This window comes from Sorex araneus, chromosome 6 (genome assembly GCF_027595985.1).
Source record: "Sorex araneus isolate mSorAra2 chromosome 6, mSorAra2.pri, whole genome shotgun sequence".
NCBI lineage: Eukaryota > Metazoa > Chordata > Mammalia > Eulipotyphla > Soricidae > Sorex > Sorex araneus.
Genome location: NC_073307.1, coordinates 12,175,083 through 12,202,629, shown reverse-complemented (window position 1 = coordinate 12,202,629; position 27,547 = coordinate 12,175,083). Strand labels below are relative to the sequence as shown.

General features: G+C 46.2%; 1 protein-coding gene across 3 annotated transcripts in view; it reads right to left on the bottom strand.

Annotated features, from left to right (window-relative positions):
- The window catches only part of SYNPO2 (synaptopodin 2), a 177,839-nt gene that overhangs the window by 18,163 nt on the left and 132,129 nt on the right, over positions 1–27,547 (bottom strand). For 2 of the 3 annotated variants that reach the window (XM_055143374.1, XM_055143375.1), the window contains exons 2-4: positions 23,320–23,471; positions 18,656–19,461; positions 11,463–15,126 (exon numbers count right to left, since the gene is read on the bottom strand). In XM_055143374.1, the coding sequence (XP_054999349.1) occupies positions 12,896–15,126; positions 18,656–19,461; positions 23,320–23,471 (3,189 nt within the window). In that variant the 3' untranslated portion in view covers positions 11,463–12,895. Of the gene's footprint in view, positions 1–11,462; positions 15,127–18,655; positions 19,462–23,319; positions 23,472–27,547 lie in introns of those variants that run through there. The other variant, XM_004612723.2, reaches the window with a different exon arrangement.

Here is a 27,547-nt window from a genome sequence, read left to right as displayed (position 1 = left end):
AAAGAAAAACTAAAGTAATCTAACTGTCATGAAACCAAAGCTTTTTGGGATTTAGATAAAATTTTCAGAACTGCAGCTGGTTCTGACTTTTATTTTTATTTCTCTTTTGTTCTCCAAGACCAGTTCTGACACTCGTGGTTCTGACTCAGAAGACTTTTGGAAGAATCAGAAAGCCCTCAAGAATTCCCCAGGGTCTAAACAGCAACTAGAATTTTACATTCCTCCCTCCGTCAGTCATTCGGCTTCTGAGAACTGTTTGCATCCCTCGCCCCGAGAGCTGGGAGTTTGTTGTGCTCAGACCGAGGTTTCACTCTTGCTGTTTTTGAAAATGGATCATGCTTCTCGGGCGAGGGGATCAATTACTCGGGAGAGGCCAGGTTGCTGACCCTTTGTCCCGGACCACGCTGGGCGGAGGGAGAGCAGCTGTCCGCCGCACCTGCAGTTAGCCAGGCTGAGGAGCCAGGAGGAGCCCGGCCTCTTCCGTGCTGCGCCCGTTCGGTCTCAGACCCCACGAGCACCTTGCTCGGGACACCTCCCCTCCTATTTGGAGAACGTATCTCATTTATGACCGTGTCTCCCCATAAACGAATTCTCTTTCTATGGCTCAGCATACTCCACTCCCACGTCATAAGGGTGCTTTGATCTGAACAAAGTCCCTTTGTGGCAGAGTCTGGAAGCAGAGGTGGCTTTATACAGACACCGTGAATCAGGGGCGTCAGGGGCCAGGAGAGAGCTCAAAGGGCAGGAGCGCAGACTTTCCAGGTGGGAATCTTGGGTCAACATCTCCCCGAAATCCGTTTGCTCCCGCCTGATTCTCTGGGCACCACCGGGAAAGACCCCTGAATGCTGAAGCAGGAGTATTCCCGAGCACCACCGGGCGGGGCTCCCAAAACAAACACCCAAGTAAACTAAGAACACGGTGAACCGGTCTCCATGGAGCCCCAAACCCATCTCTCAGACCCACGACGGCGACGCTAGTCAGTGGATAAAGACAAAAAAGCAAAATATGGAATGATGGACTGAATGCAGAAAAATACAGACGGACACAAGGTCTCTCAAAGATTCCAGAAATCAACCTCTCATGTTTATGTGAGATGTACACAAACTTTGCCTCTGCTTTTATCTCTCCCAGGTGCAGAAGATTTCCCACACTGAAACTGCATTTGTAGAGATCACAAAAGAACGTGTGTGTGTGTGTGTGTGTGTGTGTGTGTGTGTGTGTGTGTATCTCCTTGGATATTTTTGATATGGTGGCTCTCTTTGCAGTATTAATGCTTGCTATGTGCCAGCTACTTTTTCATTTCCTCTTCACAACTTGTCAGGATCTCTCCACCTTTCTGCTGAGGGGACTGAGACACAGGAAGTATGTGACTTTTCCCTAAAGCTTCCCAACAAGCAAGAGCCAGGCCTGGGAGTCTGAGGCATTTTGTAGGTCTCCTTCACTACAAAATGTGGATTGGATGCTTGGTGTGCCTGCAAGTTAGCTGGGAATTCACTAAAGAAATGATCAACAGGTCAGAACAATAGTACAGTGGGTAGGGCATTTGCTTTACATGGCGGCCGACCCGGGTTCAATCCCTGGCATCTCATATGGGCCTCCAAGCACCATCAGGAGTAATTCCTGAGCACAGACCCCTGAGCATTGCTGGGTGTGACGCAGAAGGAAAGAAAGAAAGAAAGAAAGAAAGAAAGAAAGAAAGAAAGAAAGAAAGAAAGAAAGAAAGAAAGAAAGAAAGAAAGAAAGAAAGAAAGAAAGAAAGGAAGGAAGGAAGGAAGGAAGGAAGGAAGGAAGGAAGGAAGAAAGAAAGAAAGAAAGAAAGAAAGAAAGAAAGAAAGAAAGAAAGAAAGAAAGAAAGAAAGAAAGAAAGAGAAATGATCGCCCTTTGCTTCCCCTAAATGGATTCCCGTCTTTTCCTTTTTAATTAAAAAAAAATGGAGGTGGGGGAAGGATATTTTCCTGGTTGTTGCTGCTGAAAGGAGGACTTTGCTCCTCATCACCACTCTTTCCGCTTAAAACAGCTGGTGTAAACTAGTAGAGCGCTGGCCATAGAGCACAGGAGTTGGCCGGAAGAGTGCTTGGTCTCCGGCATCCTGGGTGCATTCCCCGGTAACTGTTAGGCACCTCACTATAGGTCGAGTTTTAAGCACAGACACAGGAATAACAGCAACAGCGTTCCTCCACCAGCTCCTTAGTTACGAATGTGTCACTGGGGTTAGCAAATTCTAAGATTTCCCGATGTTGTTTACTTTACTTCAGAAGGTGGAAGGGAACTCTGGAGTCACTCCCAGGCTTGGCAGGTAGAGTCCACCTTAGAAAGTACTCTCGCGGGCCTCTTCTTTCATCTGGGGTATTTCTTGTCTAGCTTGGCAGCTTCACTATCGGTCCCGGATGTTAATCCCAACAGTGTAGATAAGTTTCCTTGCAGTTCTAACCACTGTTTTCTCATCAGGAAAGTGGGATTATTACTGTACCTACTGCATTTGGGGATGACTACTACGTATTTTCAAGGCTACCAGACTAGACTAAGCGTTCTTAACTCTCACTACATTAGTGCCTCTAAGAGTTTTCTTCTTTGCATAGTGTTTATTTTGGGGGCTGAGGAGACCTTCCCCGGGACTGTGCAGGGGGCAGGAGTTACTGCCAGCAATACTTAGTATTAATAGTTCTGCAAGCCTGGCAGTTCAGTCAGGGGTGCTGGGAGGGCACGTGATGCCAGGAACCCAATCTGGGACCTTGAGCAAGCCCGGCATGTGTTTCTCCCTGGCCCCTGGTTTTAAACGTTTGTTTGCTTTTATTTTGAGGCCACACCTGGTAGTCCTCAGGACCACTCCTGGCCGTGCTTCCAGGGCCACAAGGTGCCAAGAACCGAGCCTAGGACTCCTGCATGTAAAGCACGTGCTCTTGCTGTTAATGCCTTTTTAAAAGATAAACTTGTTTTATTTATATTATTTAGGGGGTAGCTCGCTAGCCATGCTCGGAGGCCTGCCGTGCAGGGCTGGACCCACACACCCCAGGTTTGCATTCCAGTCTTGTGCACCGTCCGCTCAGCCTCTGGCCCCTGCACTTTAATGAAAAGACAGAAGCCCTGCAATTCTACTGAGGGCTTTTGCCAAGAGCACATTTCCTTTTCTTGGAGTTGGGGATGGGAATTTTCAAGACCCATGCTTGAAATTCATTACAGTAGTTTCTCAGGAGAAATGTTCAAAAAATAATATATATATATATATATATATATATATATATATTTTGCTTTTCGGATCACAGCCGGTGATACACAGGGGTTACTCCTGGCTCTGCACTCAGGAATTACCCCTGGCGGTGTTCAGGGGACCATATGGGATGCTGGGAATCGAACCCGGGTCGGCCGTGTGCAAGGCAAATGCCCTACCTGCTGTGCTATTGCTCCAGCCCCAAATAATAATTTTTTTAAAAACCAATAAATTATTGTTATTGGGGGGTGGAGGTAGGGGCTGGGGGACACTCAAAAAAGCCCTGAGTGCAAATAGTCCATGCTGGGAAGACTTTGACAAAAATAGCCAGAAGTCTTCCAGGGAAAGCCTTGTGCATGTCCAGCATGGACACGTGCCCAGTGGAGAGGGACTTCAGGAACTTGGCGTTCCAGTTCCAGTGACAACTACTCTTTAAGAGTATTTAAGGGTATTTTTAGAAGCAGGCTAAAAATGTGTGCATTTCTCAGCCATTATTCTGTTTAGGATCATTTCTGTTTAAATATCTCAAGATATAATTGATTCACTTGCCAGTCATGGAGAGTACTGACTCAAAACCTATTTAACAAGTTCCCTGGGGTACAGAGGGGCACAAAGCCAAAGGGAGATTTTCTTTTACACAGAGACTTTGGTTTCATTTTATTGTTTTAAAAAGGTGCTCCCTGTTACCCATGGGAATCACCTTTCATCCAAAAAAGGAAAAGAATTTGGAGAACTCTAATAAAAAAAAAAATCACTGCAAAATCACTGTATCATCATTTTTCCTATAAAACAGATGCTTCTTTTTCTGAAATGCATTTTCACACATCTATGATGCTAACATAGTTTTAGAGGGTTTTTGTTTGTTTGTTTGTTTGTTTGTTTGTTTTTTTGACTTCCAGGGTGTCCCAGGTGGTGCTCTAGGATGGCAGACCCTCTCTTGGTGAGTGCCCAGCTCACTGGGCTGGCAGTTCAAGGTGAAGGCCCAACAATGTGGTTCCATCTCGGCTCTGCAAAGCTGAGAAAACCAGAACAACCCTGGCAGTGCCTGGGACCTGCAGGGCTACACCCACACACAGTGTGATCTCGGGCAAGTTATCCAGCCTCTGCGCCTCCTAGGACCACCGATGACCGAAAACCTGGGGACAACGCTGGTACCCGTCTCATAAGGCCTGTGGGTTAAAAAGGCTTAGATAGAGGGGCTGGAGCGATAGCACAGCGGGTAGGGTGTTTGCCTTGCACGCGGCCGACCTGGGTTCAAATCCCAGCATCCCATATGGTCCCCTGAGCACCACCAGGGGTAATTCCTGAGTGAAGAGCCAGGAGTAACCCCTGTGCATCGCCGGGTGTGACCCAAAAACCAAAAAACAAAAAAGGCTTAGATAGAAACTTCTTATATCTGCCTCCTCCCTGCTGCCTGCCTTTTCCTCAGGTCTCCAGGCGGTCTAAATGCTTCTGTTCCATCCATGTCATCATGACTTAGGCCTTTAGAACAGATTATTCTACCAAATAAAGACACTGAAAATGTTCTGGTTTCTAAAGTGTCTCCTGAAAACGACAACACTTTGCTTTTTTTTTTTTCCAGCTTTTTGGGTCACTCCCGGCTATGCATAGGGGTAACTCCTGGCTCATGCACTCAGGAATTACTCCTGGCAGTGCTCGGAGGACCATATGGGATGCTGGGAATCGAACTGGGGTCAGTCGTGTGCAAGGCAAATGCCCTACCCGCTGTGCTATCACTCCAGCCCCAACACTTTGCTTTTTAATATATGCTCCTAGAAGAATATCTCCTACTTCTCCCCATTTCCCCCTAAAACATTTGTTGTGTTTCTTTTTTTCAAGTCAGAGTCAACTACAAGTCTTTGATTGCTTTGCCCATAAACAAAATATTGCTAGTTAGTTAGTAAGGCGCTCAGGAGGAAGGATTGTGAAAGCAAGGTTCTTCCCGGAAAAATTTCAGTGTTGCCTTCACTTGAATATTATCTTTACACAGATGGGCAAGTGTATCCTTGTGATTATTTGTATAGTGGCCATATCTAGCAGTGTTGGGGGCTTTCAGGCAATTCTTGGGGGTATCTGGTCTGGCACTACAGGTCTGATATTTTAGTGCTAGAGGTGGTGGACCTCAGAGGACATCAGGCCACACCCAGTCATGCTTGAGGAATGCAGCGTACGGGAGACCAGACCCAGGGCCTTGGACATGCTAAGCCTGTGCTCCATCCCCTGAGCTATGTCCCTGGTCTGCTGATAAGTTTGTGGGAGGAACCGCCCTTGCTGGTGCTTGGAACCCACCCCTGGCAGTTCTCTGGGGACCCCGTGGTGTCAGGGCTCCGGACCCAGGGCTCCTGCCCTCTGCGTCATAGCCCCAGCCCCTGCACATCATCTCTGTGTATCTCACCAGTGAAAATACACAGAATCTAGACAAGCAAGTCAGGAACAAGTAAACAGAGGAACACATATGAGGAGTTTTATATTTAGAATCACCCTCCATTCTCATTTTTAAAAATATTCTATGCAGAGAGAAGCCTAAGGTTTCTCTCTACACATGTGATATCTTTTATTATAAGCAGGCAAGCCTTTGAGAAAATCAGAAATCTGAGAAATGTCTGCCAGGATCGTGTGTGTGTGTGTGTGTGTGTGTGTGTGTGTGTGTGTGTGTGTGTGTGTGTTTAAATGCAGTGCTCAGTTGCCTGGAGATCACATCTACTAATACTCAGACAACCAGACTGGATGGCTGATTGTGGGGGCCAAAGGATGGGGTGCTGCTTGGGCCCTGAGGTTGAGGGACCACACCGGGGCACCCCAGCAGTTCTTAGGGCCCCACAGGCCGCACCTGGTGATGCTTAGGCTCCTCTGTGGACTAAGTGGCACGTGTCCCTGACTTTACACTCCCTCCCAGCCCCTGAGACTTGATCATTTTAAACTTATCTTTACTCAACTGCTTTTGAGTAGTTAGTTCTGTGATTTTTAAGTGCCAAATAGTAATTTACAGCTCACATACATATACTGTAGAAACATATATATATATATATATACATATATATATATTTAATTGAAAACTGGCTGTACCTGGTTAACATCAAAGAAAGGATGGTCCTCACTGGAGGCTGGTTTTCACTGGTCTGGGATGGGTGCTCCCTCAAAAGAAAACAAAGAGGGAGAAACAGGAACTGGCCTCCATTTTTTTAAATTCCAATTTTGCTCTTTAAGTCGGGTGTTTGTGTCCTGTGGGAATTTATCGGTTTGCTATATGGCCCCTGGCCAGCCCTGGTGGGAAGTCTAGGAAAGAATTCAATTCTGCTCTTTCCCAGAATACTTGCTGATGAACTCAGCATCGCTGAAGTGTGACCTGAGTCTTCGTGTCCCCCCGAGCCCAGTGGTACGGAGACAGGAGACCAAGAAGGATCAGTACTTCTGGGAATATAATAATGTGGGCTCTCAGAGTTTACAAATATTTCTCACGAACCCACAAAAACTTCCAAAACAAATGAAGCAAATCAGATCTCTGAGCCCACTGCTTCCCTCCGGAAGCCCTTCGCTTTCAGAAACACGGCTTCTTTGGAAGGACCAGGACTCCAAATCCTTTCCTGTTGGGCCGAAGGTACCAACAAAATAGCAATCAAATGTGGAAACGCACCTGCAGAATGTCCTGGCAGACTCCTGCCCTTGCAACCTGTAGGATAACATTGGTTTTTCCTTTCTGCCTTGCTACAGGGAGCTTAGATTTATTGGGTTACTCCCATCACAGTGCTCTATTTAGTTGCAACTCCTTTCTCTGTGCTCTGCTTCCCCAACCTGTCAATTACCTTTGCCTTCTGATCAGACTCTGTTGACTTGTAAATACTGTTTTTTTCTCTTCTCCTTAAGTCCTTTGCACAGTTCATTCAGAGTGGTGTCCTTTTCGTATAGACACAGGAAAACAGTTAATGCTATCCCAAGACAGTAACTTGGGAGTTGACTCCAAATAATACTACCTCCTGGACATCTGCTCTCTTGACTTAAGCCTCAGTTGCCTTACGTCCTAGAACCCTAAAAGCAGGGCCCCAACGAGGGACTGGATGGGCCCAGGGCAAGCGGTGAGCTACTCCGGCATCGAAATGGGCCTGGCCAAAGTGCCATAATACTTAACTATAAGTTAAGAGTGTGGTCATGGACAAATTCTGTCATGATCCAAAAAGTAATAACTAGATTTGGACCCTGCTAAGGTTAGGAAAGATTAAACTGGTCTGAGCACTGTAGTCTGAGATCTATAACGAGATATCCCCAGAAGAGCCACCCAACAAGCTCAGTGTATCTCTTACTGTGTCCATACAAAATAACTAATACTAAGAAGTAGTATTGGGGGCTGGAGTGATAGCATAGTGGGTAGGGCATTTGCCTTGCACGCTGCCGACCCGGGTTCAAATCCCAGCATCCCATATGGTCCCCTGAGCACCGCCAGGAGTGATTCCTGAGTGCAGAGCCAGGAGTAACCCCTGTGCATCGCTAGGTGTGACCCAAAAACCAAAAAAAAAAAAAAAGAAGTAGTATTGGAGCGTTGTAGCACTGTCATCCCATTGTTCATCAATTTGCTCGAGGGGGCACCAGTAATGTCTCCATTGTGAGATTTGTTGTTACTGTTTTTGGCATATCCAATATGTCACGGGTAGCTTGCCAGGCTCTGCTGTGCAGGCGGGATACTCTCAGTGGTTTGCGGGCTCTCCGAGATGGGCAGAGTAATCAAACCCGGGTTGGCCGAGTGCAAGGCAACTACCCTACCCGCTATGCTATCGCTCCAGCCCAAACTCATTCAGTATCTATAGAAAAATGTGAAGGGATAAGAAGTAGTATTAAGATGTTAATTAAGATGTTAATTAAATTATTGGACTAAGGAGAGGAGAAACCTAGGTGGTATTTCTGCCCTGGAGCCTGATTGGCAAAGGCTTCTGATATGTTGACTGTGCTACGGGATGGGTGTGGTGTCTTCCCCCAGTGCGGGGAGTTGGAGATAGACGAGAGAGAGTCCAGGGCAGCAAGATGGAGCACGGAGAGACGAGCAGGGGGTCAGAGGGAGAAGAATGTAGGGGAAGAATGCAGGAGCAGGCGCGTGGAGAGACAGAGACGTGACTGTGAGAGGGAGCGCGGGGAGGTGAGCGGGAGAGACTGGAGGAGACGGGAATGAGGGGCAGTGTGAGACCAGGAGGGGGAGCTTAGTGAGACTGGAACAGGCACATGGGGAGAACGGAATAAATGGCAGCTGATCACCAACCAGCCTGGTGGTCCTTGTTTCCTCCTTCGTCAGCCCATGGCATGACGAAGCTACCCCGGGTGGGCGAGCGGCTGGAGTCCACTGAATGCGGGCAGTGAGAGGGAGAGCTGCCGGGGTTTTCCCTAGCCACCCGGCAAAAACACAGTACCTGCACGGCACGAAACCCAGCCAGGCTTTCAGCTGGAAAGATCAGATCCCAACTGAGATGCCAATAGCCACGGTCTTCTTAGGCTCTGTATGGGTTTCCTGTCAAATTGTCAGGGTCAGAGGGTCCGCAAATTCTCTGCAGCAAAACGAGCTTCATAGCGCTCTGATCTACAGCTGTAAAAGGACCGTGGCCCCCTGGCATTAGCTCCTGCCTTTAGACCACTAGTACTTTTTACATATTCAGGAGCCTCTTGCCAGAGTTTGGGCTGAGTAGTGCAAGAGGCTTGCCTGATGCTGCCCACTTCAGGAAAGAGATTAGCAAATCTGAAAGTCTGAAAGAAATTACAGTTATCCTATCATTACAGTGTGCAGTTTCTTGTAAAGATTCAATGAGATGCATGTTATAGTCACTGATGTTAGACATGTTCGAGTACAAATATTTGCATGTTCTGGATGACAGGCCCAACGGATCTTAGAAATTATATTATGCCCAATATAGTGCGAATTATGACTGAGGAGCCCAAATGTAAAAACTGGGATCCTCCCAAGCCCTGAATCAATACTTCATGTCTATTGAAATGCTCGAGATAAAAGTGTGAACATTATCAACTTAAAGTGACAACCCTCTGATTCCCAGTCTTCCCAGGGATGTGACTTTATCATCGCCATTTCTTTCGGACTCTCCCTGTGGGTGCTTGCATTCTTAATATTAATCATACTATAAATCCTGTCATCCTTCAGAATTTTTATCCTCTATAATAACCAACCAGAACAGAAATTAATATTGTGTGAAAAAAAAGTAAGTTTTAATTGTATTTAATTTTATGGTTGGTCAGTCCCTTTTGAAAAAAAAAATGCCTGCAGGAGTTGTTATCTGTGTGTGTATTTTTACTATAATTTATGTGTAATAAGCCAGTCCCACTATGTATTTGAAAAATAAAGACTACATTGCTGTCTGCTGCCGCACTGCAGGGAATGCACCATCCTTCTATTCCCACAGTGCCCTTGCTCCGAGAGCAGACACGCTGTTCCTGCCACCAGGGGCACAGCATTCATGCCACGGAGGAAATGTGTGCAGGGAGACATTATTGGGCGGGAAACTTATAGAAAGAAATATGCATAAGGTTCTTCAGTCTGTCAGTATCTGTGTATAGTTCCACTTTATTTTCTGTTCCAGAGCGTGTAAACTATGCGGTGGTTCCTCCCTCCCCAGGAGCAAGTACCTAAGGCTTGGACCAGAACACGTTCAGAAATGATTGTTGCTGTCCTGTGGATGAGAAACTTGTCTTCGGGTCAGAGGTAGCTCCAGGAGCTGGGGTGCATGATGCAGTTTGATGCCTGCACTGCCCGACCCCTGAGCACCGCAGAGAGCAAACTCTGAGCACTGAGCTAGGAGGAGCCCCTGGGCATCACTGGGTATGGCCCTGCTCCTCCTTGAAAACAGAAGACTTGACTTTGCCTAGAAATTAAGCTAACAGGGGCTGGAGCGATAGCACAGCAGGTAGGGCGTTTGCCTTGCACGCGGCCGACCCGGGTTCGATTCCCAGCATCCCATATGGTCCCCTGAGCACCGCCAGGAGTAATTCCTGAGTGCAGAGCCAGGAGTAACCCCTGTGCATTGCCGTGTGTGACACAAAAAGAAAAAAAAAATTAAGCTACCAAAGGACGAGGGAGGAGGCAGGGTGCTGAAGATTATAAACAAAACTGACTCCTCCAAACTTATGACCAGCACCGTCACCACAATAAAAACAGTGGCCCCCGAATTGTTATGTGCCCGAAGGGAGGGAAGCTGAGGTCAGGAGGTTTAACACGCCACCTGGCATGCTGACGTCATTTCCACCGTTCCCACTGGAGAGGCGATACAGTTCAGACGGCAAACATGGGTCAAGTGTCTAGCCGCCTCCCCTTGGGTGCGGAGAAGAGGTCCAGGAGCTGGCCTGGTTCTTCCATCTCCCCTGGGACTTCATATCAGGGGATGGTTAGACTTAGAGGGGCACAATTTTGGAGGATAACCCCCACCCCAGAATGTGGGACTCGATGGTTCAAGATGACACTTATGACACCAGTTCCCAGTCCCTGCTGCAAATGCCTTGAACACCCGGGGAACCCAGGGACAGTCCCAGTCAGGCTAGTTGTGTCTTTGGTCACCAGCTCTAAACAGCGCTCTGTTAAGACCGCCACCTGTCCAAAGGGAAACAGGCGGAAAACATTTCTTGTTCCTACCCACCACAAGCCACTTCTGGGTCATTACCAGCTCAGGCCACTTTTGAACCGATGACCTCACATTAGGAACCTTGTGTTGCATTATCTTTCCTCTAATTCATGCTGTTCTTTAAACACTATGTTAAGAATGCAAAGTTATAAAAAAAAGATCTCCTTTCCTGCTTCACCTCAAGACGCCTTTTTTGGTTGTTCTATGAGAAAAGAATGCAAAATACACAGCTTCAATGGATTTCCTTTGCAGGGAACAAGTGATATAAACAATAGTGTTATATAATGGGGAGACTGCTTTTTCCTTTATCCTGAATTAATCTTCCTAATTGATTTCCCAAAAAGGCAAATAAGAGACCCAGTACATCCTGTTGTAACCTCTAGGTAAATTGCCACTAAAGGCAATGGCAGCTTTGCCAGAACAAAAGCCAAAGAATGGGCCCCATTGTTCTGTAGCTGACTTAATTCTCCTCTTGGTGTGTTATGTTTTAGAAACACCTACAGCTCGAAATTTGACAACAAACACAGAAATGGATAAGCTCACAAAGAGGAAACTCAGAGGTTTGGGGAGCAATAGAAATGTCAGGAAAATGACAGGTCAGAACAGCTTCCCACAGGGAGATTTTTGTAAAATTAAGGCATGAACAGATACAGAAGTAATATTTTAATAGGACAGTGAAAAATACATAGCAGATCGACAGTGACAGCAGAAAAAAAAAGAACAGGAATACAGGTATTTTTGGAGGGCTAAAATAGTACCATCTACCCTCAAGAGAGGCCAACTTTCATGAGAAGTCTCTGAATATATCTCCTGTATTTTCTTGGTAGCTTTCCTTGGAGCTGTCAAATCGTTTTGTGCATCTCTACATTGACTACTTTCCATGGTTGGTCAGACTTGGACTTAAGAGAGACATAAGAAAGGTCTTCAGGGTTACTGTCAATGGCATGGATACCTTCTTAGCCAGCCGCATAACCGCACAGTGTGGGACCATTCCGAATTTACAAGGTAACCTTGCCTGAATCCTCCTGGTCCGTCAAATATAAATACTCAAGTAAAGACGCAAGAAGACCATTGCAATGATTAGTGTGAGAAGCCGTCCTCAAAAAGCAAAACCAACCCAAGGAAAGAAAGGTGCGAGGTGGGTTCCAAGCGCATCTACTCAGGTGCTCTGAGCCTCCAGGTGCCAGGGGTTCGTGTCAGACACAGCCCTCGGGCCTAGCTTTCCCTGCAGCCTGCTTCCTTCCCTAGACACGACGCCTTCTCGCTCGGCTCTACCACCCGCCTCCACTGAGATAAGCGAACCTCGGGCATCACTGGCAACTGGAGATTTTCTCAGTGTCTGGCGTTAGAAGGGAAGGAGGACAGAACTAGTCTCTCAGGATAACTGCCCTGCTTGCTCTGTCAGCTTCACTGTCTGAAGTCTCCTGAAGTCAGTCAAAATGGGTAAAGTCCCTGGCAAGGAAGCGAACGCAAAACAAGTGTGCAGGAATTATGAACACCTCTTCATTCTGCTCCACGCTCTAAAGACTATGCATTTCCAGCAATCCCACGGCATCTTTGCTGAGATAGCAAACGCGTGGTTGGGGGTGACAGACCAGGGCTGCGTCCCTTCCTCCACAGAGTTCTTTCGTCTGATCTAACATAGGCCGTAACAAAGCAATTCCGGCCCATGCATGTCACATTTTCACTGCACTTGAAGCTGTACCGTATAAGCACAGCTGCTTTGTTACACAAAGGCTATGTCCTAATGCTTGATAACACTGATCACTGTCTTTCTTGTGGTTCAAATATAAATCCTACATCTCCCGCTTACTTAACACAGTTGCATATGTCTATTGGGGGTGCCCTGGGGTTTTCGAAGTGTCAAGGAAGTAAGTAGGTTTTTTTTTTTTAAAGGCAACCTGAGTTAGATTTTTGACTCATTCAAAAGAAAAAAAAAAAAAAACGATTACGCTCCTTGGACCCAGCATGGGAGGTGACATCTGAAATTAAGTAAGCTGTGGACTCGCTAGGCATTTTCAGGGACTCAAGGGACACTGCAAACAATTCAGTTCAGGCAAAGAGGGCAATAAGCTACCACATTACTCTTCCACCACTGACGGTTTCCACACCTGAACTGTGACACCACTTTTCTTGGCTGAGAACTTCGGCCTCGGTGCCACAAAATAAGATGGTGAGGCTGATCCTTGCTTCGGAGAGGTGGGAAGGGCCCCGGGCACTGGGGAGGCGCTGACCGGGGAGCTGGCCTCTGCGAAGTAGGCAGGCTGGGAGCTATAGGCTGGCACAGAGTACACGGACGAGGCCTGCGCGTGAGTGGGTGAGCTGGCACTCAGCGGCCGTGGAGGGAGGGCTTGCTTCATGGCCATGGCCGGCGCGGAACTGATCTTGACAGTTGACTTCTGGGGGAGACTATCCTTGGCATCGGGTGGCTGGAAAGTGAACAAGGATGCGTTGAGCTGATACGGTTGGTGCTTCATGACATCCAAGGCATTGAGGGGCTTTTTGCCCTTTTTCTTGCTCGTCTTGGCAGCTTGCGGGCCCGAGCCCTGTGACTTGAGAGCAGCCAGTGGGTAGGAGGGCGAGTGGATGGGGTTGTAGGCCATGGGAGGAGGCGCCCGGACGTTGGACGAGTACTTCCAGCTGGCAGGAAGCGATGGGGTGGGGGACTGCGCGCGGGCCGCGTGGGCCTGCACCGTGTCGGAATCCACCACGTACTTCTCCATCCTGGACTGCCGCTTGGCAAAGAGCTGGGCTCCTTTCCCGCTCATTCCTGGAAGCTCGTTGGACGGTCCCACCGACGCGGCGTAAGCGGCAGCGTTCGCTGTCGGGGTGGGGCCGGCTGGTGGCTTGGGTGTGTAATGCTGACTGGCCACCGCCGCCTGTGGGCCCGGGAAGGGACCCGCCAGGTTCTGGACGCTCGCGGGCCTGGCTGGAGGGTAGGAAGGCGGGGTGACTTTGATCGAGGAGACCGCGATGCCCTGCGAGGGGCTGGGCGTGGGGAAGGCTGGAGGCTGGGTGGAGGCTCCTCCTGGCGCCCAGACTGGAGAGACCGGAGTCGGCGGCTGGGACGGGGATGACCTGACTGCGGGCTTCGGGGCCACGGGCGGCGGGGTCTTCTGCTTGGCAGAGGCGCCCTGCATGAAGTTGCAGGCCTCGGCGCCCAGGCTCAGGTAGTCTTCCTCGGGGCCCGAGTCGGCGCCGGCGCCGGCACCCCGCTTCCCCTCTGCGTTCTGCAGCAGCGACAGGAGCTCGGGGTTGGGGCTCACCTTGGGCTCCTTGAACGTGAACATGGGCTTGGTGGTGCTTCTCCTCCTGGCCTCCTGCAGGATGCCGGTCCTCTTGGCTGGCACCGCGATCCTCTCGTCCCGGGAGGCGATGCGCTCGGGGGCGTCGTAGAAGCTCAGCTGGGACCAGGGGGCAGGCTGCGGCCAGGGAGGGGGCGGCGCCGGGCCCCCGGTGGGACTCGGAACCCCTCGGGAGAAGGCCTCCGGGGGCGGGGTGACTGCAGAGTAGGGCGGAGGGGCGGGGAAGCCCGCGACGGGACTGGTCACGTTGCGGGTGGGGGAGAAGGGGGCCACTGGCTGGTGGCCGGCCCCCGGGAAGGGCTTGGCCGTTCTGTTCATGGGCAGCATCCGGTGGGCTTCTGGGGTCTCGGGCAGCGCGCCCAAGCCATTCTGTTGCGGCATGTGGCCCAGCCCCTGCGCCACCTCGATGTAGCTCTTGTTCACGGAGCTCTGCACGCTCACGGCGCGCTCCTCCTTCCGCTGGTACGACGGAGTGAGGGTGCCCAGGCCGCCGGGCGGGGCGGCCTCTGGCACGCCGCCCCCCCTCTCCTCCTCCTGCTGGGCTGTGATCTGGTCCATCCGCTCCCTCCTCTTGGCGAACATGAGGGCCCCCTTGCCCGCGGTGTCCGGCAGCGTCTCCATCCTGTCGCCCCGGCTCAGCTTCTTCTCGATGTCCACCAGCCCGGAGTCCCAGTCGAAGGTCACGGCGTGTCTGCTGCCCTCGGCGTCCGAGGGGAGCTCCTCGTCCACCTCCGACTCGCTGGCACCCAGGAAGGCCACGTCAGAGACGGCCTCGGGGTCGCCCTCCTCCTCCTCCCCCTCCTCCGCCCCGCGCGCCCCTCGGTCCAGCTCCCCGGTCCCGTAGCTGATGAGGGTGTATTTCCTGGCCCTGCGCCGCCGCTTCTTAAACATCAACACCCCCTTGGAGTTGGGGTTCGGGGCGTCTGTGAGCAGGAGAGCGATGCTTTTGCATTTAGACTTGGCTTCTTTCACCTGCTTCTCCGATAGGCTTTCACACCTCCGGAGCCCTGAGGGAGAGGAGAGGAGAAAAGTGACACTGAGGATGGTGTTGGAGCGGACTCTGGAGCACCCCAGAACCCCAGGCTCTGTGGAAAGAAGCCACCAAATTATGATTCGTCCTTTTGGGGCCCCATCTGGTCCCGCTTGGGAGCCACTGCCAGCTGGGGCATGACCCCTGGTGACCGGGTCTCCTGCATGCAAAGCAAGCTGCTGAATTCTGGAGGAATCTTAATTGCTTCCAAGATTTTCCTCCTCTAGTAACACACAACAAGAGGGAGAGGACTCTGGGAATCTCCGTTTCACTTGCTCACGAGAACTGGCATTCTCAGTGCTGACTGGGAAGTTTCACAATCCATCTCCCCAAACAGCCTTACATTTCAGCACTGAGCACTGCTCGGTGAATGTCAGCAACCAAGATGCAATCAAAATTGAAAAGGAAATAATTTAAATCCTTTCTGAAAAACAAGGTCTACTCTGTTGCTCCGTATTAGGGGGAAAAAGCCAATACGGATACTTTAGAGAGCGGAAGCTGGCATGGACAAGACCCCAAGTTTGCTTTCGGGTCCCACAGGACCTGCGTAGCTCCCTGGGAGACCCGCACGCTGCCACAGGCTCCCAGAACCGGAAACCCAAACCAAAGGCCAGAGAGTAGCTCAGCGGGCTGGAGCGTGAACTTCTCAGGGTTCTGTTCCCACAGCCTGTGGTCCCCTAAGCATCACCATGAGTGACCCCTGAGCACCTGCGGGTGTTGCCAAAGATATAAAGCAAACAAACTGCAAGGTGAGAAAATGTCAAGTACCTACATGCTTGAAATGTAATGACTTTCACTGTATCACTGTCATCTGTTGTTCGTCAATTTACCCAAGCGGGCACCAGTAACGTCTCTATTACACTCAGCCCTGAGATTTTAGCAGCCTCTCCTGACTTGTCTTTCCCAATGATTGGAGGCTTTTTCAGGGTCAGGGGAATGAGACCTATCGTTACTGTTTTTGGCATATTGAATACCCCACGGGGAGCTTTCCAGGCTCTGCCGTGTGGGTGGGAATTTAAATATTTAAATTCCTTTTAAAAACTCTGACACCCATCAAAGTTTATTCACATCTACCTTAATTTTTATAAATTTTTAAACACTGGATGAATACCAATTGAAGGTACTGAATCAATAATAAGCCAGAATATTAGATCATTGTGAATATGTACAAGAAATCTTGGCCACACTATTATTTATATAAGGATTTATATATATATTCTGATTTTGGAAATAATAGCAAATAAATAATAAAATAATAATAGCAAATAATAAAAAAGATTTCTATATCTTTCTTTAGATATAGAAAGAATAATTGCAAATGTTGGGGAAATTTAAAAATTATACCACTGGTAAAAAAAAACTGGGTAAAAATCTGATGCAGAAATTATACGTTTTAAAATATTTAAAAAATATTTAAGAGTTCAAAAATATAATTTCCATTTAAATTTTAAATTACATTCTCATTCTGAAAAAATGAGTTGGCAGCTACTTAATTTTACCATCCACTAATCGTATTATCATGGATCACACAAAATTTCTAAACGCCTCAAAACAAATAAAAATTTCCAAAAAATCTTGCTCTATTTTATGCTTGAAAGTGAGGTGTTGCTGTCACTGGAAAACATCAGATTTAGTATTTTTTTTTAAAGATAAAATGCAATTAGAGGGATCATTTCTTAAAACAAAATTAGGGTCAATATTTATCTAGAGAAAAATAGTGAAAAGTTGGCCCCGAGTCCCTGAAGGTGATTCCTTTCTGATTAGTGTTATACAACTGAGGAAACTGACAGTCACAGTTGCACGGGCACTGCTGACTTCACTGGCGACATATGAAGTATGTGAGTGCTGCTTCCCACACGTGTCTAATATGCTATAAATGTGAGGATGCGTACAGATGCTTCATGTGCAAGGAATGATTAGCAGCGCGTGCCAAAACAGCTACAAATGGTCACGCTAAAAATATGCTCGGAAAGGAATTACAATGGGTGCGAGGCATGGTATGTGATGTCGGGTGGGATTGGAGGACTCACACTCCCTTTTCTAAATTAAAAGACATCGACAAGCTCGGCATATTTCTTCTATTTAAACTGGTTGTTGGTTGTGGTGTTTTGCGTCTGGCTTGGTTCAGTTTTTGGTGTTTGGGTCACATCTGGCAGTGTTTGGGGCGAGTCCCGGCTAGGAGCTTGGTGGTGCTCCAGGCGGTACCAGGGCTCAAACCTGGGCCGCCTGCAGACAAAGCACGCACACTAGTCATTCGGTGCTATCTCCACTTGTTCAAAAATGTTAAATAAGTTTTTTAAAAATGTTATTATCATTTCATTTTGCGTGACACCCAGTAGTGCTCAGGGGCTACTCTTGGCTCTATGCTCAGGGGTCACTCCCAGTTCAGTGGCCCTGGGGACCATGCACACCCAGGGATCAAACTGCGGTTTCCTGCATACAAAGTATGTGATCAGCCCTTTGAGTTACTTCTGCAGCCTGAAAATAAATTCTTATTAAAGTAATATCAGTTTTCAAGCTCCAGTAAGCTTCAGGTATATAGCACTTTGGATACTAATTTGAGTTACTATGTTCATTGCTGTCATGTATTAGTCATACAATCAAGTGACTTCACCTTTCAATATTTATATTATCAAGTAAAATTCCAGAATTTTCAATAAATAAAGGGACATTTAAAAAATAATGAAAGTCATAAAACCTAATGGTCATTCTTTATTCTACTCTCCTTTCTACAATTGCTTTCCTGAGTAACAGAAAAAATGCCATTAAAATCCCTTGAACTTAAATACATTTTAGGTTTAGAGACATTTAACTGTCTCCACATGGACCCAGAATCTGACTTCTGTGTCTAGAAGGTAGACGGAACGCTTGTAGTCGAGTGAAGTCTTACAAAACGGTGAGGATCATGTAACCGCTCTGTATTCCATATGCCCTTGTCTGTCAAACTCACTTCTGCAAGCATCATCAAGCTGCACAATGACTTTTTCTGCTCTCCCAAAGAGGATCTGCTTTGAGTATCAGTGGTGGAGCCTGAGCTTTGAAGACTCACTCATAGTAGCAAATGCAACAGTTTCTGACGTATAAATTTAGGGTCCCCCTGACTTCGGTACTCTCAGATGCTATTTTAACATGAAATATTACAGCACCCAGGGACAAATCAAACCGGCACATGAACAATAATATTTGCCTTAACAGCTCCTGTGCCATTGGGGTGGGGGGGGGGGATAAAAGCAAGCACATTAAAAGCATTTATATCTACTACAAAATTTAAGCGTACTGCTTGTGATGCAGAAACTGATACTCTTCCCAATTTTGCCTTTGCCAGTTCATGCATTCATATTTTCTTTAAGAGAGAGAATCTAAGCTAAGAATCTAAGAATCTAAGCTAAGAAAAGAAATTTTGCAAATGAAAGATCCATGCAGGGGACGTGGCAGCAAATGCCCCAAATGCCCAAGTCCCTTGCTACAGCCCCCCCACCCCCCCGTCACTCCCAGGCAGGACTTACGTGCGTGGCGCGCTCTGTGCTTGTGAGGTCTGCTGTGATCCCTTTCCGAGTGGGGCTCGTCCCCCTGCTCAGTGCCTTCTGAGGAGACTGCAAAGGATACCAGAGAAGGAGGTGCTTCGGACTGCCCTCCTTCCCCTGCAGAGTCCACACACCCCTTTCCTGCCTGCAGCCTGTACCCTTCCGTCTGCTGCCTGGCAGAGCAGTCGAGGATCACGTCCACTCGCGACAGCCCCACATCGCCTGCCTCCCCGTCCGGGATCGCTGTCAAGTCCGGGCCACTCGAGAGCTGGATAGTCTTGCTGGATCTCAGGGAAGGGCCCCGGGGCGCCTCGGCAGGCACTGGCTGGAGGCGGACAGAGCTGTCACGCTGGACGGTGGGGTCTGGGTCAGGAGACTGAGATCTCTCAGCTTCGAGGGGAGCCTCCCCCGGGGCACTGGAGCCCTTGTGCCCCTCCTGGGGAAGGGACAGCTGGAATTCAACCACAGAGCCCGGCCGCCCTGCTTGCGCCTCCCCGCTTAGGAGAGTCTCGGCTGCGAAGCATCCTCTGCGGGATTCCACAGTGTGGGGAGCCCCAGGGGAGGCGGCATCTTCTTCCACACTCCCCGAGCGGTCTGGACCACTCTCTCCGTCCTCGGCCACGGGGGTTCTGCGTGGGGCCGGGCTGCTGGAGGACTCTCTGCACTGGCCGCCTGTGGCCGGTCGGATCTGCAGGGTGGTACTTGCCACATACCCCTCCTGGGTGAGAAGCTTGTGGTTTTGGTTTCCAGCTTCAGGGAGCAAAGTCTCATTTATCCCACTCGGAGATCTGCACACAGAAACATCATCCCAGACAGTTAAACCTGCGTGTGCTACACCTGCCAAAGAACTTCCTGACACTTTTATTTTCTGATGCCTAATACATGATACAGTAAAAAGATTTCCCTCTTAAATGTCAACTGCAACATATCTGAAAAAATGAATTGGGCAACATGTTTATCATACTATTAGGCACTTAAAGATCTTCCAAATATACTTCTCTTTAAAGCAAAGCCAAAGCGCTTACAAAAGATTATAGATCCTAAACCCATCTGACTTTTTAAAAAGCACCGCGGGTTTATGACAACATGATACCATCTATCTGTAATTATTTGGGTGCTTCAAAAAAAAATAATGTGCTCCTTAATTATGAGACAAAACATTTCAATGCTATATTGGCCGAGTTTAGGTCTGGACATTATAAAGTCACATAAACAGATCTGGCAGCTCAATATTAATACACAGATAATTCAAGTATTGTTTTTAGAGACTGTGCTTTCTTGAAAAGAATGAAGCAGAAGCTGTTTTTAAAGCTCCAGTGATGATGTGTTTTGTAATAGGTGGACCCCAGCCCAGAACTCTTGTGTAAAGAGAAATCCATTCCATGCTGCAATGAATCATTGAGTCATGGGGTATTTATAATCTGAGATCTCTCCTTTTCTTCTATTTGAACCTGTCTCTTAGAGCATTTTCTGTTTAGGAGTTCTGAAGTCAGACTGCTCCGTTTTCTCTCAGTAAAAGATCCCAGAGCTGTGCCCCCACAGTCTTTTGGATTTTTACCCTAACTAGTTGGTTTTGTAAATTTGAGTTTGCGAAAACAAAAGACAAAAACCAACCCATCATCAGTTTACAGATTAAAAACTTCCTGTTAAAACTCTAAAACTTTCTGTTTCTTTTAGAATATCATGAACAGAACAGATATAAGAGATACCTTTATTTCTTATATTTATAAGGTTTGTTCTTTAGAAAACAGCAAAAACCCTTCCTCTACTCCTTTCTGCTCTCTCAAAATTCACCCTAATTTATGCGGGATTATCAGTTGAAGGAAGGAAGCTCCTGTTTCTGCTCCACTAGGGAAATTTACCTTAGGATTTGTTTGATGGTAGAATTTAGACCAATTTTCATAATAATTATTACTAACTTCATTTTCAAATGCAGTTAGCAAAACAAAAACAAACAGGAACAAATGAAATGCAGCTTTCTCTGCAAGTAATCTGTAAGGCTTTCTGGTATTACAGAAAATATTATTATTCAATATTTTAAAGACATAATGACAGCAAATTAGATCTTTCTTGTATATAAAATGATAAATACACTCTATGCAACTGAATTTGAGGGTAATAAAAGGTCAGAGAGCTTTAATTTAGGAAGCCTGAGGATGGAAGTAGATTAAATCACTTCAAATTATGTTAGCAATCAATTATGATGCTAAGAAGAGAGTAGCTTGAATTTATTCCAGTATTACAGACTGTAGAGCAGGCAAATTGTTAGGTAAATGTTAACCTTTGTTAGTAGCCTTGGTTAAATGAATATAAATAAGGGGGGAAAATTCATAGAAACACTAGAGGTAAAGGTCTTTAATCTTAAGACATTCATTTCCATTCTATCTACATACATATTCAATTTCACAATTGATTTGTGATGATTACAAAACATTTTAATAAAGTTTAAGTTAATAGAGACTTAATGTTAAAGAGTCTTTATTATTTGTGGTGGTGCTGGAAATCAAACTCAAGACTTCATCAAACATTCAAAAATATATTATGTACCAGAGCTATATGACCCTGGCCTCCTTCCTTCTCCCCTACCTTTTGGACCATGCCCCACAGTGCTCAGGACTTATTCCTGGCTCTGTGCTCAAAGATCACTCTTCTTAGATCACTCCTGGAGAGGTTCAGTGGACCACACAGGGTTGCAGGGATCGAACCCAGGTCAGCTGCATGTCAGGCAAAACTCTGCCTGCTGTACTAACTTTCTTAAGCCTTGGCCCATTTTAAAGGTGTATTTTAAGAAACCCTGACCCAACTATCTCTGGGAAGTAGCCCAGGAAAAGTAAAACACTTATCCTCCAGTAAGAGATGACTGTTATGTGTGAGAGAAATATAGAAATCAAAGAAAACCAAGTCCATCATCTAGAGAGTGGTAATGGTGATGATGATGGTGGTGACGATGATGATGATGATGATGATGATGGATGATGATGCCTGTGTTTGGGCTAATTCTGAGATTGAACTTTTTAATTTCATCAATTAATAACTGCAAATACGTTTCTGTGTGGGGCTTTTGGGTTATACCTAGAGGTTTCTGGGGAGCCCAGCAAGCTACCAAGAGTTTCTTGCCCGCATGGCAGAGCCTGGCAAGCTCCCTGCATATTGGCATATTCATATGCCAAAAACAGTAACAACAAGTCTCACAATGGAGACGTTACTGGTGCCTGCTTGAGCAAATTGATGAGCAACGAGAACTCCTGGTTCAGTTGCTTGCTAGATCACACGGTACTGGGGTTAGGATCTGGGGCTTCTGCCTACAGAACCTGCTCTCAGCAATTTGAGTGATTTTCCAAGCCCTAACTGTGTAAATACTTGAAAGAAAATTAATTATATCCTATTCCAGTCACTTAAAGGAACATTAGACACCAGTCATTTCATTCTGAGTACAAATCTGTCCCTATGTGTCAGCTTTAAATCACTGATGATTTCCCAATGATAACATAAAAATTTAAACAAAACCTAGGGCCGGCAAGATAGTACAGCAGGTAGAGCGTTTATTTTGCGCGTGGCCGACCCAGCTTTAATACGCAGCATTCTACCTGGTCCCCGAGCACCTCCAGAACCAATTCCTGAGTGCAAAGCTAGGAGCAACCCCTGAGCTCTGCTGGGTGTGGCCCCCCAAAAGCAAAAGTAACAGCAGCAACAACAAAACCCAAGAACTTGTTGGGGATGTCTCAGAGTATGAGTGTGTTCCAGAGAAACTGGCCTCATTAACTTAGTGAAGATACTAAAAAAGGCAAAAGAAATGCACTAGAAAAGGCTTTGCTCGTTTGGGAATGTGATTACATCTCCTAGAGATAGAAATCTTCAAATACCTCAGAGGTTTATACACGGTAACGGCCCTGGCTGGAACGCTGCACTCGGCAGCACTCCAGTTGTCTTTCCTTTCAGAAGCAAACAGCACCATTCTGAATAAATAGGACTCTAAGGGTTTCAACACTGGGCTTGATAAGCAAATATTTTTTTAATTGAAGTAACTGTGCATTATAAGACATGTATCATTAAAGAAGAAACAAATGGGGGCTGGAGCGATAGTACAGCGGGTAGGGCCTTGCATGCGGCCAACCTGGGTTCGATTCCCAGCATCCCATATGGTCCCCCAGCACCACCAGGAGTAATTACTGAGTGCAAAGCCAGGAGTAACCTCTGTGCATCACTGGGTGTGACCCAAAAAGAATAAAAAAAGAAGAATTATCATTTTTTTAAAAAAAAAAGAATTTTCATTTAAAAATATTTAATATTTTCTGATTCCAGCAAGAGCATTCACTTGCCTGACACCTGGCTGACCCAGTTTCGATGCTCAACACCCCATGTGGTCCCCTGAGTACCACCAGGTATGTCTCCCAAACCAATTAACAAATAAATAGACAATATTTTCAAAGAAGATTTTAAAGCAATGATGTTCAAGTTAATTCTCATCTAACCAGAAAATTCAGTTGATCAGAACTGCTACTTTTCAAACTCTGCAGCTTTTCTATTAAACGATACCTTCTACACAGCACCTCCAACTTCCCTCTGAATGCCAACTTATGCTACAAAAGCGATAGCTGTTCCCATCTAGCTTCAGGAGAAAATGTAGTCCAAAGCATCTTTTGTACCTTTTGATGAGCATTTGGAGAGAGTCCGTCACGCTCTCCATGAGCTTGATGACTTCCGGGTAGGTGAGGTCTGCACAGGGGTTTCCATTGATAGAAACCACTTCATCTCCCTCGCAGAGTCCAGACCCGGAAGCTTTGCTCTGGCTTCGAATCTGAGTGAACATGAAGACAAGAGTCAAGTCATGCAACCAGTGAAAAACTCATACCATAGGGCCTGGAAAATGACCCAAAGGGCTGGGTCCATGCTTGGCATGCTCCACGTTCAATCCCCGTCACTCTATGGTCCCCCAAGCACGGCCTGAAGTGCTCCTTTCCCCCTCCCTAAAATAACATGTTACCATCTTTGTTGTCTTTTGATTAGGGAGAGGTAGATATATCTCCAAACTATCACCTCAGCTCTGATTTAAAATTCAACTTCTAGCCCTGTCATACCATCCTGGACACATATCACCCTTGTTTCACACATATTTTCATCAAATATCCTAAGGTCATCATTTAATTTATAGCACTGTAAGCAAACAAAAAAGGGCAAAGTAAATCCATGTCACAGGAACTGAAATAAGACAATATTTAGAGAGGTGGAGGAAGTTGGCCAGAAGACTAGAAAGCATGCTTTGCACGAGGGGTCTTTGCACAAGGGACCTCCGGGTTCAACCCCCAGTACCACGTGGTCACCCAAATTCCCAACACGATGCCAGGCGTGGCCTCTGAATATCACTGGCGCTGATATTCACCTCCACAAATCATAACAAGACTAGAGACTGCCGAGGAAAACAGTTAAGTTAATGTGTATGAAAAACAATGACTTTATTTTATGAAGCTTGACCACAATCAGAAAGCGATGTCTCCCACTGAATTAAAATGGCCAGAGCACTGTGCTCTGCTGAGGCAAGCACTGAAGGAGACAGAGTGATGGAGTTAAGGAGAGAACTGCACAGTTCAACGTACTCATGAAAGCCTCCCCAGAATAAAGGGGGAAATCATGCAGCCCTGAGAGGAAGAACTAAGTCAAAGAGAAATATCCTGGATTCAATCAAAAATTCAAGACATGGTGCTCAGTAAACTACAGCATGCACAGAACAGATTATCTTTTTTGTTTGTTTGTTTTTTTAAGGAAAAGAAAAACGGTCCTGCTATATGGACACGGTCAAATTCCAGCCGAGGACGATGTGGAACAAGCGAAGACTGCATACCTAGCGGAGAGCCTGTAGGACCTGGAAGAAGAGGCATTCAGCTCGCTCCAGCTCCTTCCTGAGGACTAACTGCAGTTTTAGATCCTATGTATTAAGATTATGGGGACATGCCTTGTTGCCTCTTCCTCTGAGTGCTACACCCAACTCCCCATCCTCCAGGACACTGCTTTGGGCCAGCAAGATGAGTGGCCTCCAGAGAGAGCGCTGAGCAGGTGACCATGCATGCCAGCTCCAGGGTGGACTGAGTCAAAGGAAGTGTCCAGGAAGAGATCAAAGAACAAAGGAATGAGAGACCAAGTAGACGCTTTCCTGACCGAACCCACTGGGCCACAGTTTGGCCGTGGCGCTCTTTCTCAGCAATCCGGGCCCCTGTCAAAGGTGCCGTCCACCAGGCCTGCCCTCCTGTTATCTTCCAGCGACACATGCTGAATGCTTGCACTGCCGGGCCTGAAGGTAATGAGCTTCCTGCTCTCTGGGTACTTCATTATCATTTGTGGGTTTGCTTCAGCCTGCCTGCCTTTACTCCCAACATTGCATTACAGTTACATTAAAGCATTAAGTCTTTAATTATACCTCTGAGCAGGCTGCCTATTTCCTGCAGGGACCCTAAGTGAAACAAATGGGTTCCGACTTCATTTTATCATGTGAGCTGAATAGTTAGCTCTCAATGAAACACGCATCATGATCATATAATCTTCCTTCTGTTTTATTTTCTTTTTTAAATCGAGGCATCCTAATTTGACACAGAAACTATTATTTTAGAGTTGCAGAGTAGTACACTGATAGCCCCCTCCAGAATGAAAATGTCCCTCTAGGCCACTTTCCCAGAGCCCCTGCCCCAAGGCCCCTCAGTTCCCATTTCTGTTGATCCAAGTCTTAGTCAGTCTCAGTTTCAAGACCACTTTAAAAATTCTATTTTGCCCCTGCATACCACTGTGTAGCACGGGTGCCTTGAACACTGGCAGCGTGGTCCTAATGTCCCTACACAACTGGGCCTGAGCAACACCGTGTCCTCAGGCCTGGCATTATACCACTGGCCCGGGTGATGGAGTAGTGACAGAAGTGGCTTCCATTTGGGAGCAATGCCTCCTCCAAAAGGAGACATTATTCTAGATATTCTTCTGCCACAGTGATCCCACTCAGACTATAACAATCAAAATTCTGAATCCTGGGACTGGAGAGATAACCCAAGTGACAGGGCACTTGCCTGGCATTTGCAAGTAGCTGCCCACTGGCCTGGCTCTAGGAGCCCCCAAGGAGCTCTAGGTGTGGTCACTATTTTTAGAATGAATTTTAAGAAGAGTGATTTTGAAAAAAAATTTTTTTTTTCTCTGAGTCAGGAGCAGTCAAAAGCATATAGGCAGCTTGAAAAATGTATTCATTTCCAGATTCAGTTCTGGGTGAAGTACATTTCAATTTATCACTAACAGCTACCTACCAATTTTTGCTAAGGTATTAAATTCTACTATATTGACTGATACAGTTTTCAAGTTCATGTATTCAAGTACATTTTGAGTGACAGTCTTGAAAACAAAAAGAGTACCATTATTACATGGCAAAGTGATGACATGCTAAATTTTGAAATAATTTCAAATTTCAAGATTCATTCTTCTTTTGTTATAAATCATAACCTGGAAAAGATTTTTCCCTTTACTAAGAACTCAATCTCATTCCTTTATTTTTTTTAAATAACTAATTTACTGCAAAAGTAAATAACTCAATTATTTTCAAGGATATAAGGAAGCAGTAAGAGCAATTAGAAAGCAAATGTTCTCCTAAATTTGAGGCTTACCTATCTAACTGCCAGATAAATGGGCTGTCCTTTTTATTGCAAGACATATTTTAATTAGAGAATCACGAAAGTTATGACAAAATAAAGAATAAAACAACATTCAACAATGAACATTTAAATAGGGCTATTTTTTACATTTAATTAATTTAAATGTATTTTAACAAGATCAGGTTCATAATAAAGCATGTTTTAAAGCACATAATAAAGCATGTTTCTTGAGTGAAGTCCGATGTATTGGAATATGACTGAAAAATCTACCCTTTGGGGGCCCAAAAGGGATTCTCTTCACAAAAAGAGATATCATTATATTCTGCATCCCCGAAAACAAATTACAGGAAAAGAGTTCCTTTATTAGAAATAAATTGTCTGATTTTTTAAGAGGCAAATGGAAATTCAATCCTTCAAAACTAAGTCCCCCTCAAAAAAAAGTGTTTAATAGGGAGGTAGGGTGAAAAAATAAGTTCCCAGTTTATCAGGTCAATCCATCATTCAAATAAGGTACTGCTTAACAGGGGAAAGAATATTTCATCATGATGCTTGTCAAGAAAATATTTAAATGATATCGAATTAAGCATAGGAATCCGTAGCATTCCTCCATAGCATCCATTTTAAGGAATCAACTGCTGTTGTATTTCGCTGACCTTTTACACTTATCTCAACAGCAGGAGACATTTTTTCCCTCTGGACCCATGTTAAATATTTTAACATTGAACTGACCGAAATAATTTTCTTAAGGGCTACTCTTTCTCTATTTTTTTTATCTGATTACTAAAACAAATAAATGTGGCAGTGCAGAATTTATCCCCACATATATTCCTTGCAATTGCTCACTTCTCCAGCATGGTTTTGTTTGTATTATGTGAAGGGTACATATTTATAGGTACCTTACCTTATATAGTTTGCAATTATATACTTTAAAATTTTTCTGTAATTGCACAGTATCATACACATGAGTAAAAATCCTAATTAAAAAAAATCTTATTTGTGAATGTGAAATATGCTAGTAATAATAACAGTAGGTCTGGACACCCAAATCATTAGTGGTCAGTGAATGTATCAACCAGCCTTTTCCTTAGGCCATCAGTTCTGTCTCTGTCATTATCACTGTCATCCCGTTGTTTATGTGGGCGCCAGTAACATCTCCATTCGTCCCTGTCGCATGCTAGTGTAGCCCAATGGTGTATTGGGGGCTCTTTCAGGGTCAGGGGAACGAGGACTGTCATTGTTACTATTTTTGGCATAT